General features: G+C 39.5%; 1 protein-coding gene across 2 annotated transcripts; it reads left to right on the forward strand.

Annotated features, from left to right (window-relative positions):
• The first annotated feature begins 5,934 nt into the window (after positions 1-5,934).
• Positions 5,935-16,219, forward strand: atp2a1 (ATPase sarcoplasmic/endoplasmic reticulum Ca2+ transporting 1). 2 transcript variants are annotated; one of them, XM_079624003.1, is made up of 25 exons: positions 5,935-6,068; positions 6,224-6,362; positions 7,029-7,046; positions 7,176-7,258; positions 8,371-8,475; positions 9,071-9,209; positions 10,263-10,343; positions 10,441-10,526; positions 10,616-10,913; positions 11,058-11,224; positions 11,335-11,423; positions 11,503-11,605; positions 11,699-11,830; positions 12,120-12,245; positions 12,324-12,542; positions 12,638-12,749; positions 13,082-13,305; positions 13,528-13,748; positions 13,849-14,051; positions 14,181-14,266; positions 14,567-14,700; positions 14,796-14,913; positions 15,173-15,290; positions 15,704-15,743; positions 16,164-16,219. In XM_079624003.1, exons 2-24 carry the CDS (start codon positions 6,245-6,247, stop codon positions 15,706-15,708), a joined length of 2,985 nt encoding a protein of 994 aa, XP_079480129.1. In that variant the 5' UTR covers positions 5,935-6,068; positions 6,224-6,244; the 3' UTR covers positions 15,709-15,743; positions 16,164-16,219. The 2 variants fall into 2 exon arrangements, with proteins under 2 accessions (XP_079480129.1, XP_079480128.1); XM_079624002.1 differs by lacking the exon at positions 15,704-15,743.
• The last annotated feature ends 94 nt before the right edge of the window (positions 16,220-16,313 follow it).

A 16,313-nucleotide genomic window follows, 5' to 3' on the forward strand; every position in this document is an offset into this window, starting at 1 on the left:
AGCATTAAGTGTTAGTAATGCATAGTAATTATGGTACAATAGTAACTACATGTAACGTGTAAAAAGGATACTGTAAAATAAAGTATAATTATTCGTTAAACAGCATTTTAATTAAATTGAATAGATTAACCTGTCAGTCTTTGTCCATTTTAGTTTTATTCTTTGTTTGTGTAAAAACAGCTACATTGTTGACTGGCCAGGCTGGTCAATGTAGAAATTCACGTAACAAAGCTTGCCTAAAGTGCATTTTCATGATTACAAAACCAGCTAAAAAAAAACAGTTTTAGAACATCGTATACATTAACTGGCAATACAAGACTATTCTAATAAATGTAGCAGTTTTTTTAAATATTTTGCAGTAACATTTTTAAATGACACCAGTTATGCATTAACTTTGCATTAACTAAGGAGCATCAGCAGACGTGAGGTGCACATGCTCATTCTGCTGCTGCTGGTGATGCTTATAGGATGTTTATAATGATTAGCTGCTACAACAGCACATTGGTGGACCCATCCACTTAGGTGAAAACATCAAGCGTTGCTAAGAAACAATACTTGTGGTTGGGCCTTGTAAGGCTACAGCCTGCAGCAGAGCAAGAGGTCGACACCCCTATAGCCGAGCTAAATATAACCTGGAGAGTAGAAAGAGAGAGAGAGAGAGAGAGAGAGAGAGAGAGAGAGAGAGAGAGAGAGAGAGAGAGAGAGAGAGAGAGAGAGAGAGAGAGAAAGAGAGAGAGAGAGAGAGAGAGAGAGAGAGAGAGAGAGAGAGAGAGAGAGAGAGAGAGAGAGAGAGAGAGAGAGAGAGAGAGCGAGAGAGAGAGAGAGAGAGAGAGAGAGAGAGAGAGAGAGAGAGAGAGAGAGTTTTTTGAGTTAGAGTGTTGGGCTTTCTTTGGGATATCCTCTGCCCTCTCCTCTTTCAAGAATACCCAAGGACAACCCTCGCTATTATTAATAGCGGTAAGAAGCTGTTCCCACAGAAATGTTCCTTCACTGTAAAAGCTGATAACTGTTTTTTCACAGCTGTGACATCTGATGTACCCAACAACCTACATATATAATGTTTGTCCCTGCTTTTATGACGGCCGGTGCATCTTTTATTCCATAGAGCGAGATGTGTCAAAACACATTAAATCATAAATGGTTTCAAACTTAAATAACAAAGGAACACGTTTTATTGCATTAGCTGCTAAGTTAAATTGGGAATAAAATGTAGGCTACAATATAACACTTGTGTAACCTAATGTAGATTAAGTAATATTAAATAATATTTTTCATAAAAAAAAAAAAATTAGTTTAGAAGTTGCCGCATGAGCACTTTAGATTATTTGACAAAACATTTTTAGGGGCAGCAAAGCAAGCAATACATCCCTTCTTAATGTAAATGTAAAACATCATTGTTGTAAAAAGTGCTTTTCCGGGTCCATCCAGATGATCTTATGAATGTATGCACGTGCCTTCTGCGTGTGAAGCCTATATAGAGGTGTTAGTCATTAAAGACCGGATTACGGCACCATACTTTGGAGCCAGAGATTCAAATAACCAAGAATAGGGACAGTGCTGAGAATTTAACACCATTCCTGTCCAACACCTGTCACACACTTGTTTGGCACACACACATGTACACAACATACTGTACACGTGTGTAAAATGACATTGGCCTCTGCATATGGTACACTCTTAAAAATAAAAGTTCCAAAAGGGGGTAAAAAGAACCTTGTTTGGTTTCCAAAAGAACCATTCAGCGAACAGTTCTGTTTTCTTAGTCTAAAGAACATTTGAATAATCTAAAGAAATGTTTTCCACCATAAAGAACATTTTGTAGAATGGAAAGGTTCCATGGATGGTAAAGGTTCTTTATGGAACCATTGATGCAAATAACCTTTATTTTTTACTATATTCATGTTTATTTATGAATTTAAAAAGTGAATGAGAAAGAAAGGCCACATTAATCACTTAAGGAATTTGTCAGTTGCAGTTAACTAAAACTCTAACAGCTGAACCACTGTCCCAAGCTGTTGTTCCCCCTTATTGTCCCATTTGTTACTTTCTCTGATTCCACATGTGCACATTTTTTACTCTTTCACTTTTTCTTCATACTAGTTTCGCTATCTCCATTCTACACTCCTCTCACTCGCCACTGTATATATTTAACCTTCAATTCATCCCTGCATCTTGGCTTTCCTGAGTCCCTCTTCTCTTTCCCTTGATCCGTCTTCCTGTCATCAGCAGCGTCTCTGTATGTTCCGCAGGGCAAGTGTAGACCTAAAAGGGAAGACACATACACAATGACAGAGTTACAGAAGGATAAATATACCCATAAATCCAGGGAACTTTATTTCTTAAATCTTTTGGCACTAACCTGTCAGATCCATGTGAACTGACTCTTTCCAGTAAAACATCATATTATGTCCTGCTATTCCCACTGAATGAAACCATTTCTATCAAACTTCCTGTTCATAAAGTCCAAGTGCTTTGCCATTTTGTGCACTGCTATCTTTCACACCTAGCAGCTGGTTTACTGATAACATGTAATGATATTTCATAAATATTTTCTACACACACACACACACACACACACACACACACACACACACACACACACACACACACACACACACACACACACACACACACACACACGTGTATATATATATATATATATATATATATATATATATATGGCACTGTTTTATTCCCCAAAATATTACATTTTTGTCATTTTTGACAACTAAATTAGATATTTTGTAATTTTATATAACGTATATAATGGCACTGTTTTATCTCCCAAAATATTTAATGTAGTTGTCAAAAATGTATTATATCCTTCATAAAAAGGGGTCGGGGTATTATAATTCTTTATATTGGGTCACCATTCTCACCATTGGGTCACCTGATGGAGTTTTTCGTTTCCTTGCCACTGTTGCCTTTGGCTTGCTCAGTTGGGGATATTCAATTTAATGAATCAATAGTAATATTGATTAGCATTACCAAACATGGACGTTTTATTATTATTTTAATTTAATACTGTGAAGCTGCTTTGATGCGATCTGTATTGTGAAAAGCGCTATATAAATATTCTTGACTTGACTTGACTTGACTATATAGAAATTAGTTTGTCATTTTGAATATAAGAAAAAGTCCAATGACTCTGAATGATAATTTTTTTTCCAGCTATGTGAAACATGCTGCAACATGAGCACAGACATGCCAGCAGCACCGGGACACATTCTGTGGGACGACAGGGAGGCACGTCAGAATCATGACACACAAGCACACCTGATGGGGCCAGGGTCAGAAAGGGAGCAAGGGGTCAGAGTTGAAAAGTCACAGAGAGTCAGTGGTGAAAAATAGTTAAAGTACTTTCAAAAGAATGAAATAACAGGTGAAAGACAAATGAAACACACAAGGATGCATGAGACCTGTGTGTGAACTTCAACATTGGCTAAGAATGGCTAAATTATCTTCTGTAACCCTCATGCTCTTTTCTTCAGCAGCACTGGAGCTGTGGCGGGAGCAAAAATCCAACAATTGGGTTGAGCTGCTGCTGGTCCACATCACTCAGATCTATTTATACAGGACACACACAACTGCAGCTCAATCTACAGTTACACAAGTACCAAAAGAACCATCAGCCCCCAACGACACAGACAAGAGTGTCTAGTTCCACTGTGACACATAACAATAGCTGAGAACAAGTCTTCACGAAACATTTCAGTGGGAGAGGCAAAGAATGGTTTTCAGAGACTGACCATTGTAGACCAGCATTAACATGCTATGTTAAATAATTTTTTTTTATTGTGGACAGTATTTTTTTATTTATTATTTATATACTATTTTATAAATATATTGAATTAACGTTTATTTTTGTATTTTCAGTTTCATTGATATTTTGTCATATTATTCATTTTTTATTTTTCCGTTTAGCTTTAATTCATATTTATTTCAGGTTAATTAGTTTTATTAATTTCACTACTTAAAATTAGAAAATTAGAAAGTTTTTCTATCTAATATATATATTTTTTTGGTTTAGTTAACGAAGACTACTTTAACTGTTATAGTCTTAATTAAAAACAACAACACGATATGTTCTATAAAGTGTGCTGTCTTGAAAATAAGGGAAAGAGTGATAGAGTGAAAAAAGTAAAGAGATGATGAATGAAAACATTTTCAGAAATGATCATCAATTGTATTGTTTATCCTGTAATAAAACATGAATAAGACATTTACTTACCCATCTGACAGTCTTAATGCTCTGGTGAGCTTGACTGTGTAATGCACATTGGACTGCATGACCAAGTGCCAAAACATAAGAATTATATATTTTGAATGTTCTGATCCAATCTGACTTCTGACCTGTAATGCTAGATGGAGTTTTGGTTCCTTGCTACTGTCGCCTTCGGCTTTTGCCTTGCTTAGTTGGGGAACTTAATATTTAACAATATTATTGATCTGCCTGCATTGACACCGTTGTATGAGAACTGAACTGAGCTGGACGATGACATCACTGTTTTCTCCAGAGCGGCTGTACAGATAAATGAACTAAATTAATAACTTGTTTACAGCAGAAATGAACAATCACTGAACTTACTTAAGCAGGAATATGACACTATTTTCTTCTAGATCTGCTGTACAGCCAAAACAAACTTTGTTTCATTATTTTCCTGGTATCACTGAAGCTGTTTTGAAACAATCTGTATTGTGAAAAGCGCTATATAAATTAAGGAGACTTGACTTGTGCATTAGACCTGTGCAAATAATGTAGCCAATTAAACTGAATAAATATACTAAACACAGAGAATTTTTTTAATTGTTGTCCATGTAATGGATTTAGTTTCAGCTGACATTGGAATGACAGAGTGAACCCACTCTAAATCAAATGGTCTGCAAGATTGAAATGACCATCATTTGTCATTTTTGATGTTTTAAATTATGATGCCAAATGTCTTAACCCACTCACACAATATCATTTTAAACAACTAAAGATCTCCACTACACAATACAGTGGGAAAAGAAGAAATACTAAATGCAAAAACTTGTTTGTCCTACTTTATCCATTGCTTTACTTTGTTTACCCCAAGCTTTTAATTGAAAGCATTGCATTTGAAAAAAAGTTTGAAAAAGTTTTTTTTTTAAAGAGGAAAAGATAAAGAATGGGCATTAAATGGGCTAAAATCACATGGTGGTTTCTTCTTGTCGGTGAATTGATTTGACAAAAACTATTTAACCAGTCATCCATCTCTGTCAAGATAAAAGATCTATAAACGTAGAGCCCTCATTTGTAACTTAATCCACCCCCCCCCTTTCTTCCTTCTTTCTTTATGCACTCTTGCCAATTAATCCCTCCTCAGACTGTTTTACAGCACACTTGCCATGTCTGAAGTGCTGCTTTACCCTCACTCACTTTTTCCATAACTGTCCATCCCTGGTGCTAATCCTCTCTGAGGATGGAGACCTGACACTCTTCATACATTTTCAAACGTACCCTCACATTATAGTTCTTATAGAATGGATAGATATTTTACTCCCGTACCACATAATTGTACCACATAATTATAACAAAGTCCTGCAAGTTTTGAATCCCCACAAAAATCCAAGTCCTTGGTCATGCATATCAACATCCCAAAATCATTTGAGCTATCATTCATCTGACCCTCCCCACCATCACCATCACCATCCCAACACCACAATTCCCCATTCACCGTCTCCATTCCCCTGTTGGTGCATGTTCCAAAAACAGACCCCAATTTTAACCCCGCTTTCAAGGCTGCTCACTCCCGCTGCAGTTGTCACCCAATTGCTCCAATCATATCTCTTCATCTCTTTTCACAATGCCTTGCCCCTTCCCCACCATATTTGTAATATCTCAGCCAATAGGGTTCCTCCTCTGGGTGTGACCTGGGCGATGGTTTGCCTGGTGTCTTTATAAAACTCTACAGAGATGAGTGGAAGTTTGCACTTTCTGTCAGCCCTGCACTCCAGAGGAAGGAGAGCAGAGAGAGAAAGAGAGAGGGGAGAAAGAATCAAGGGGCCATCTGTTTTGTCCCTATCCTACACTTTAAAAAGTGTTGGTGCGTACTTTCTCAAAATCTTTTTTCTTTTCTTTTTTGTAATTAAGGGATTCATTTGTTTCTCAAAGACCTGTAAAAAGTGTTATAACCGGACATTTCTCAACTTTTCTGAGTGGAAATCCAACTTACCTACATCTTGTATTGTTTTTGTGAAGTCTCCCCTTTGAGCAGACAGGATGGAGAACGCACACACCAAGGAAACAGCAGAATGCCTGGCCTACTTCGGCGTGAGCGAGAGCACAGGCCTCGCTCTAGATCAGGTCAAGAAAAGCCAAGAAAAGTTTGGATTCAACGGTGAGGAAAGCATGGACAAGTGGATTGATTAAAATATGAATGGATGTTTGATTACAATGAAACAGAGTTGGAATGAATTGACAGTAGAAGCTATTTTAAAGCAAGAATTCCCAACTTAGTATTAAGAATGTGTTTTGTGTAGAATTAGTTGTGATTAGTTAGTTGAGAACAGGCATCAGACAAGATGAATGAGTAACACTGTATCTTAAGACTTATTCAAATGCATTCAAAACTGAGAGAACACATACATCTCCAGAAGTGTTTTCTTACCAGAACATGCTGCATTTAGAAGAAATTAGAGCTCTCAACCAAAGGCAAAATAACCCTGAACAGATGCACTGATCGATGATGCACGATAACATTAAGTTGCAAAAGCAAGATTAGAAAGACAAAGAAAGAAAAAAGTGACAGCTGAAACACAGGGACCATTTTAAGCCTACAGGGACTTCAGAAGAAGGTCAAACGGAAGGACATATTGCTAGACTACTAATTGAATAGTTTTATACGTCCAATCTAATTTCAGAATGAACCATATTATACAATAATTTAATATGCTATGTCATGGTGATTGTTGATGGGAAAGATATTAATGTCTAATTCTAATGCTTCTGTTTTGACCACCTCCTCCATTCTTCTTGTCGACTGGACTAAATTACCCAATCACAGAGCTGCCCGCTGAAGAAGGTACGTTTTTCGTTTACTGTTTTTATAGCTTTATATGACAAGACCTAGAACTAGAATTGACGGCATGTCTGTATTTTACGCATATTGTCTGTCTATCATACGCATCTATCTACCTGCCTTCTCTCTCAGGCAAGACCATCTGGGAGCTGGTGGTTGAGCAGTTTGAAGATCTCTTGGTCAGGATCCTGCTGTTGGCTGCCTGCATCTCTTTTGTAAGTAAATAACAACATGACATCATAATGTAGTCTAAATCTTCAGAAACCTCACTTTCCACCGTGCTTCAGTAATTTCATAGCCTGGGTTATGCTGACTTGGGTCTAAAGTCTAAAGTCACAGAGTTGTAACATTTTAATGACTTCACAGACTTTCATTTATGGATGCAGACAATGATTAATAATGTACATGAGAAGGACAGGGACACATTTCCAACATTCCCATCCGTTCCTGTCAATCAAGTTAAACGTTAACCCTTCAGCCCTGTGTATATAATGGGAAGACCATAATCTAGCTGTTTATCTGTGCCGGGTAGTATGGAACTCTTAGTTGCATAAAACAACACCGCTACCATGAGGCATCTTTTTTTTTAGTCCCAGATGCACGCATATGCCCTTGCTGTTGAAATTTGAGTGCATTCCGTACTGATAATGAAACCGTGTCTGCACATAACACTGCATTTCATTCTTTCTTCCAAATCTGTTTTGGAATAAATGAAGCAGGCAGCATTAGTTCTGCTGTTTTGTTCAGGCCCATGACATCACAGCTGTCATTATGGCCTTAGAAGGCCAGGAAAGAAGCTTTGAAGAGAAGCAAGGACAGATAAATAAAGGAGAGAAAAAGAGAAAAGAAAGAGTGAGCGATTAAGACAGAGAGAGGAAGAGTGTTATTTTAAGGTGGACTTAAGCCAGTCCAAGAAACTGTATCCACCCACAAAGGTCAAAGATGGAAGGAATGAAAGACAGATCAGTAGAAAGACAGTAAAGGTGAAGAAGAGAAAGACATACAACAGGTGCTAACGTGCCGTACATCGAGTAAAGTATGCGAACATGTGAGAATTACTGGAAGAGGATCAGCTGTACACTTCAACCATAACTCAATGTTCAGATGAAGTGATAGAGAGAGAGTGTATGTGTGTGTGTGTGTGGTAGGAAGGGGGGGTGCAAAACTTTCAGAGGATGCACACACTCATTCACAATTTCACATACACCCACTGGCTCTTTAATTAGACTCTAATGAGGTGCACAAATAGTAGTTCTTAAATCTATTTCTTTTCTACCTCTCGAATGGATCTTAGATGTCTCTCTCACTCTCTCTCTCTGTTCACCAGGTACTGGCCTTGTTTGAGGAAGGTGAGGAAACCGTCACTGCCTTTGTTGAGCCTTTGGTCATTCTCCTCATCCTTATCGCCAATGCTGTGGTTGGAGTGTGGCAGGTGAATATGCACATCGATTTTACATTCCCAATACAGTGGCCCCAAAAAGTATTTGGACACTGAAGGCAGCCTCAAAACAAAACAAACAAACAAACAAACAAACAAACAAACAAACAAACAAATAATAAAAATAAATAAAATTCTATAAAATGTCGAAACAAGATAAACTTATTTGTAAAGAAACAGATAAATGAAAAAAAAATATATATAGCCTATATATTCAAGAAATAAAATAATCAACTTTACTTTACAAATGATCTTTACTTTTAGCCATTTTCAATGAGATGCCATTTGGTTTGATATTTTGTAATCTAATACAATAAAATTCATACATTTCAAGAGAAACTTAAGAGCCTAAAACTGGTGGTGTAAATTACATCACATGTTAAAGGCAGAGCCATATTTACCCTAGGGGCCTCAGGAACACAAATGACGACAATGGAAAAAATACTAGAAGCTGGTCAGATTTCATCAAGGGTCCAGGGGGCTGGCACAATAGTAATTTAGAAAGTATGCACGCCCTTGGAAGGAGAGGGCTGTCAAGGTGTAAAATCCTAAGGGGAGCAGGAGCTGATCTAGATGTTTGTTTTTACAGGAGCGCAATGCAGAGAGCGCAATTGAGGCTCTAAAGGAGTATGAGCCAGAAATGGGAAAAGTCTACCGTGCTGACAGAAAGAGCGTTCAGATGATCAAAGCCAGAGAGATCGTTCCTGGAGACATTGTGGAAGTGTCAGGTATACCAATGGATCTGAGCATCTGACAGCAGAGCATCGGTAGCACAGAACGATCCCATAATGCTTACACACATCAGAATAGCACAAGCGTCTGAAAATGGAAATGCAGAGTAAGCAACACCTTCAAGCCAACTGTTACACTGTGTAACCACAACGATGTCAAGTAATGTGTAGAGGGGACAAGACTATATGGGACTCATGCCCTTGAGAAAGTGTGAGCATCCTTTTAAGGCAATTAAGGGGTGTGTGTGTGACAGCGGGAGGAAGCATATAGCCTAGAGAGTAATGGGATCAGAAAACGCTGAAAGAACTCGCGAGAGCACAAGCAAAGAAAAGGCCTGTATATAAATACATCCCAGCACCTGTTCCTCTACTTGCCCTCTCTCAATCCCTAGCCCCTTCTCTTTCCCTCTTCCACCTGTTCCTTCCTCATCACTCATTTTTCTCTGCAGGCCTCTTGTTTACACCACTAGGAAGGTCAACTTGTCCTTGCTTTTCTTTTTCATTCAATTGCCCCCTGATCAGATCCTCCTTTTTGATCTCTAATCTTTCACCAAAAGATCTGTAAACATTATTGACAGTGACATCTTTAGACTAGATTAGGGGTCAATCCTGCTTCTGGTGGGTCATTTCCCTGCAAAATGTAGATCCAACATATCTGCTTGGATATTTAATCAATCCTACTTGGTTAGCTGGTTCATGTGTGTTTTAGTAGGGTTGGAGCTAAACTCTGTAAGAAGGTGGACCTCCAAGAACAGGATTAGACAACCCAGACTGGACTAGGAAAAACAAAACAAATCATTGCCAAACCATTAATCAGATTGATATTCTAGAGAAGCTTTGAATATAAATAATTTTAGAAACTTTTATAATAAAATCATTGGAAATATTGAAAGAAAACTCAATCAAATCAAGAATAGGAATGATGAGACACCATAACCCCTAACATTAAGTGTCACTCTAGAGCCTTTCTATACTTCGTTAGTATTAGTTTTGAGCATGTATTGTTCTTCATATATGCGTGTTCTCAATTCTTAACTTCTTCCTGTGTAGTTGGTGACAAAGTCCCTGCTGATATCAGAATCACCGCCATCCGCTCTACAACTCTGCGTGTGGATCAATCTATCCTCACTGGTTAGTCTCTGATTTAAAATATCTGGGCTCCCAATACACACAAAAATACACCTACTTTTTTGGCCTTCTCTGACCTCCTTTATCACTTTATTCTCAGGTGAGTCTGTAAGTGTGATTAAACACACAGAGTCTGTTCCTGACCTCAGGGCTGTCAACCAGGACAAGAAGAACATGCTTTTCTCTGTGAGTTTTCCTTCCTTCAGCCTTTTGTTGCTGTTCTCCTCTGTCTCCAGCACTAGCCCTGAAACATCTTCTCCCTCTCATTGTCACAGGGCACTAACATCGCTGCTGGCAAGGCTATCGGAGTTGTGGTTGCCACCGGTGTCTCAACTGAGATCGGTAAGATCCGTGATCAGATGGCTGCCACTGAGCAAGAGAAGACCCCCTTGCAGCAGAAGCTGGATGAGTTCGGTGAGCAGCTCTCCAAAGTCATCTCCCTCATCTGTGTGGCTGTCTGGCTCATCAACATTGGCCACTTCAACGACCCAGTCCACGGCGGCTCCTGGATCCGTGGTGCTGTCTACTACTTCAAGATCGCTGTGGCTCTTGCCGTTGCCGCCATCCCCGAAGGTGAGAATACAGGAGTCATGAAACAAATCAGTGTGAAATCAAGGGTAAAATGCAGACAAGATTCATGACTCCCCTTTTCAATGCAGACTTTGTAAGTTGAGCAAATCCAACAGAGAGTATTTGACTCTTTTCTTTTCCGAGCAGGTCTGCCTGCTGTCATCACTACCTGCTTGGCTCTGGGAACCCGACGTATGGCTAAGAAGAATGCCATTGTCCGCTCTCTTCCCTCTGTAGAGACTCTGGGCTGCACATCTGTCATTTGTTCAGACAAGACTGGCACCCTCACCACCAACCAGATGTGTGTTACAAAGGTTTGCGAGAGTCTAACTCCAAAAGCAATCACTAATGTACCAGTCTCGATACAACCAGAAAATCCTTCTCCTTTACACACCGTTTTAAGCTTCATTCTCTTTGTATTTAGATGTTCATCGTTGAAAAGGTGGAGGGTGAATCTGTGGCTCTTGACCAGTATGACATTTCTGGATCAAAGTACACACCAGAGGGAGAAGTGTAAGTGATTTATATTTATTAAGTGACACTCACGCACAAGCACACACAGACTCACCATTTTTCTTTCTTTACCATGCAGTACTAAGAGGGGACTTCCTGTCAAGTGTGGCCAGTACGATGGCCTTGTTGAGCTGGCAACCATCTGCGCCTTGTGCAATGACTCTTCTCTGGACTTCAATGAGGTAAACAAAGCTTTATTCGGTCTCCATCTCATCTAAGCTATTCCAGTTGTGGAGCAACATCAGAGCTTTACTCTCACTCTCTTTGTTTTACAGTCTAAAGGAATCTATGAAAAAGTGGGTGAGGCTACAGAGACTGCCCTGTGCTGCCTGGTTGAAAAGATGAACGTGTTCAACACTGACGTCCGTGGTCTGTCCAAGGTTGATAGAGCCAATACATGCTGCACTGTAAGTATCTCAGTCTCTTATGTGCCCTTTAAGTTCATTTTGGACAGCTGTACTGTGTCTGAATATATTTCAGTTCTAGTTGAAATCTTTAGTACTGTTTTCATGACTGAAATATCACAAGGATAGTTATGATAGTAGTATTTATTTCTACACACTTGAGTTTATGGCTGGATTTTTGTAATGTATTGAGATGTGCAACTGTTAAATGCCATGTGCCAAGATTGAATTTTCAGGAAATTATATATTATATATATTATATCTATGTAGTTTGCTGCTCTTGGTTTCCTAGGTGATCAAACAGCTTATGAAGAAGGACTTTACTCTTGAGTTCTCCCGTGACAGAAAGTCCATGTCTGCCTATTGCTCCCCTGCAAAGGCCTCCAAGGCCCCTGTTGGAAACAAGATGTTTGTCAAGGTAAGACCGATCCTTAAAATGAACTTGTAAAATGAATACCTTAACAAGAATCTAAACACAAAACCGTTATTGTTGTAGGGTGCTCCTGAGGGTGTGATTGACAGATGTGCCTATGTGCGTGTTGGCACCAACCGTGTGCCCCTGACTGGTCCAGTTAAGGATAAGATCATGGCTGTAATCAAGGAATGGGGTACTGGCCGTGATACCCTGCGCTGCCTGGCTCTGGCAACCCGTGACAACCCTCTGAGACGGGAGGAAATGAACCTGGAGGACTCCACCAAGTTTGCTGAATATGAGGTATTTTTGTTAAAGAGAGATAAACATGGCCAAATATTCCATCTAACATGATTTAACCATGCCTTTTTCTTCTTATTTTTTTGCTTTCCTCACAGATTGATCTCACCTTTGTGGGTTGTGTTGGTATGTTGGATCCTCCTCGTAAAGAGGTTGTTGGATCCATTGAGCTGTGCAGGGCTGCTGGAATCCGTGTGATCATGATCACAGGTAAACCATGTTAAATTATCAAATCAGTGCTGACATTTCTTAAAACAGCACTGGAACATGTCATTCTAGACAGACTGTCAGTCTGTGTGTTGCTCTGTGACACAACGATTAATTGCCTGCTTTGCCTCTTTTTTTAAAAACTATTCCTGAAAAAATAAATGCACAACAGTAAACTTGCTTGTGATGTTAACTTCACAAGTTAGCAGAAATTGTCATTTAATCTCTCACAATGATACTTCACGGGCACAGAACATTTGAAAAAAGAAAAGGTTAATATTATTGGAGTAATCCTGAAAATATCCTAATACTTTCTCAACTTTTCTCGTTTCCAGGAGATAACAAGGGTACCGCTGTGGCTATCTGCCGCCGTATTGGCATCTTTACTGATGATGAAGATGTGACAGGACGTGCTTTCACTGGCCGTGAGTTTGATGACCTGCCACTGGCCCAGCAGAGAGAAGCTGTGCGTAAGGCTTGCTGTTATGCTCGTGTCGAGCCCTCTCACAAGAGCAAGATCGTTGAGTTCCTTCAAGGCTTTGATGAGATCACCGCCATGGTAAGTGAACTGAATGGAGCAAATTAAATGGGACAAAAGACCAAAGAGCATCTTTGACCAGACAGGATCTTGGTCACTTGGTCAGAAAATGTCACTCCTTTAAGTTGAAGTGGACTGCATCGTAGTTTATAATCCACTAAATGTAACATGCTTGTGTTTTTTTACCACAAAATTAAGTCTTACCTTTTTAATATTCCATTACCCCCATTATACATACTCTAGACTGGTGATGGTGTGAATGATGCTCCTGCCCTGAAGAAGGCAGAGATTGGCATTGCCATGGGCTCTGGCACCGCTGTTGCCAAGTCAGCCTCTGAGATGGTCCTGGCCGACGACAACTTCTCCAGCATTGTGGCTGCTGTTGAGGAGGGCAGAGCCATTTACAACAACATGAAGCAGTTTATCCGCTACCTCATCTCCTCTAACGTCGGTGAGGTCGTCTGGTGGGTGACAGCCTCTCGCTCAAACGCACATATCTATTTCCCTTCTGAAATCAGGCATAGGTTGATTCTAAACCTTATTTATTTTCTCCATCTTCTTCAGTATCTTCCTGACAGCTGCTCTTGGTCTTCCTGAGGCTCTGATCCCAGTTCAGCTTCTGTGGGTGAACCTGGTGACTGATGGTCTTCCTGCCACCGCTCTGGGCTTCAACCCCCCCGATTTGGACATCATGGGCAAGGCTCCCCGCTCCCCCAAAGAGCCCCTCATCTCTGGCTGGCTGTTCTTCAGGTACCTGGCCATTGGAGGTATGCAACTTTCCATTCTTCTGATTTATTCGTGATCCATTATAGGTTCACCATTCATGCATGCCATTGTGTCTTCCCTGATTACCTCAAATTGCATTACATATTCTGTTCAATCTCTTTTTCTCTCAGGGTATGTTGGTGCTGCAACTGTTGCTGCTGCTGGGTGGTGGTTCATCTACTGCGACGAGGGCCCCATGGTCTCCTTCTACCAGCTGGTGAGTCTAGCATTATCTTAACTAATGCTACAGGCAGTGTTGCAGTAATCAAGACAGAGTCCAAGACCATATTTTCTATGACTAGTCGAGATCAGCTCTTTCAAGTCAGAGTGTATTCCAAATTCTCCTAAAAATATGGTTTTGGACTTTAGTAATACGGCACTAGCTATAGGGATACAATAGTTGCTGCCTCGCATATCTGAATGTTGAGAATGAAGCAATTGCTAACTGTAAAATACAGTAACAACGTGATACATTTCACAATAAAATAACAATGCTGTACCTATTCTCTGTCCCTAGTCCCACTTCATGCAGTGCACTCCTGATAACGAGGACTTTGCCGGCATTGAATGCGGGGTGTTTGAGGCCGCTCCACCCATGACAATGGCTCTGTCTGTGCTGGTCACTATTGAGATGTGCAATGCTCTGAACAGGTCAGAACTGATCTACTCCAAATCCAAACATCACAAAGCAGCTCAATGTACTTTTTTTGGCTGATTGTAACATACATTTGTGCATGTTTTTGCAGCTTGTCCGAGAATCAGTCTCTGCTGCGTATGCCTCCATGGAGCAATCTGTGGTTGGTTGGAGCCATGTCTCTCTCCATGTCTCTGCACTTCATGATCATCTATGTGGACCCTCTGCCTGTAAGTACTGCATCCATCCAGCATGCTAAATTTGGTTCAGTTTGTGTGTTTATCAATATCACAGGCTAAAGGGTCTGCCATTAGGGGGCGACCAAAGACATATGTGCCCAGGAGACCATGAGACACTGCTGGATTTAATAGCAAATGCATAAAAGTGCCAATATTTTTCTTTCTTTAATTCGCATCATTCGGTTTAAATCCAATTGCTTTTTATCATCTGTCATTTCTCATTTGCTAATCTCTGCCTTTTTTCTAACAGATGATCTTCAAGCTAACCCATCTCAATGTAGAACAGTGGCTCGTTGTACTGAAGCTTTCTTTCCCCGTCATCCTCATCGACGAGGTGCTCAAGTTCGTTGCTCGCAACTACCTGGAGCGTGAGTAACCATTTAACACACTCAAAAACATACTGACAAATTTAGATTTACAAAATATTAAATAAATGATAAATACATTTTCATGTAAATATACAACAGTTCCTAAATACTGATATTTAAACTAAACACTCTAAGCATATTTAAAATGTAACATACAAACACAAACCTAAAATGTTAGTTATAACAACTTTCTGTATGTAATGAAGACTTGATAACTAATTGAATATTAATAAGCAAATAAATTCCCAGGATGATTTATTAATTTCCCTTTTAATATTGTATTCTCCTATATTTATCGCTTTTAACCCCTCCTCTCTGCACCCCATTTTTTCCAGTGGTGTAAAAATTCTTCTTTACCCTTCTCCTCACTCTTTACGCAATCCCCTATTTAACCCCTCTTTATCTCATTCCAGCCTAATCCTGTTCCCCTCCATATTCCTGTAACAAAGCAAGGTATCCCACAATCCTCTGTCTCTGCCTGCCTGCGGCCCTGTGTCTGTTTGCGTATAGACAAATTGTGCTATGTTCTTTGGCTTGTTGATTGACATGTAAATATTATACTGTCAGTCACGGAGCTCCTCAGATCTGAATCAGTGAATGACTGTGCAGTAATGCGCCATATAGTAATACATGCCATTGTAGATGCTTAATGTCTTAATGCCAAATTCATCCTCATATATGTGGTTCTGTCAGATTAAAACAGTACAGATTCTGCTCAATTAAAGCAATTAGTTTAAATAATATTTACGTAATTATGACTTTAAGGATTATGTGCTGCAAATCAATGTATGCCTATATTATTCAAACTTTGCAATAGTGTTGTGGACTAATCTTTATGGCATCCTGTCTCACATAACTGATTTTCTTTAACAGAGAGAGATGAGAATCTAGTGTCCAAAAAGTGGGACTGAAAAAGAGAAAAAGAAGAACTGAGAAAAACAGAAAATTCACGAGGAGTGAAAAAGTGAACACTGTGAACCAGTGAAAATCACCCATAAAATGTTAAACCAAAAGAAAAAAAAA

Source organism: Phoxinus phoxinus (genome assembly GCF_949152265.1).
Source record: "Phoxinus phoxinus genome assembly, chromosome: 1".
In the NCBI taxonomy this organism is placed as follows: domain Eukaryota; kingdom Metazoa; phylum Chordata; class Actinopteri; order Cypriniformes; family Leuciscidae; genus Phoxinus; species Phoxinus phoxinus.

What these genes read in the sequence shown, in the direction of transcription:
- atp2a1 (XM_079624002.1), top strand. Translation starts at nt 6,245, where the DNA reads ATGGAGAACGCACACACCAAGGAAACAGCAGAATGCCTGGCCTACTTC. An exon ending in CCGTGTGATCATGATCACAG is followed by an intron (nt 12,750 to 13,081) that starts GTAAACCATGTT and finishes TCTCGTTTCCAG; the next exon opens with GAGATAACAAGGGTACCGCT. An exon ending in CAGGTACCTGGCCATTGGAG is followed by an intron (nt 14,052 to 14,180) that starts GTATGCAACTTT and finishes TTTTTCTCTCAG; the next exon opens with GGTATGTTGGTGCTGCAACT.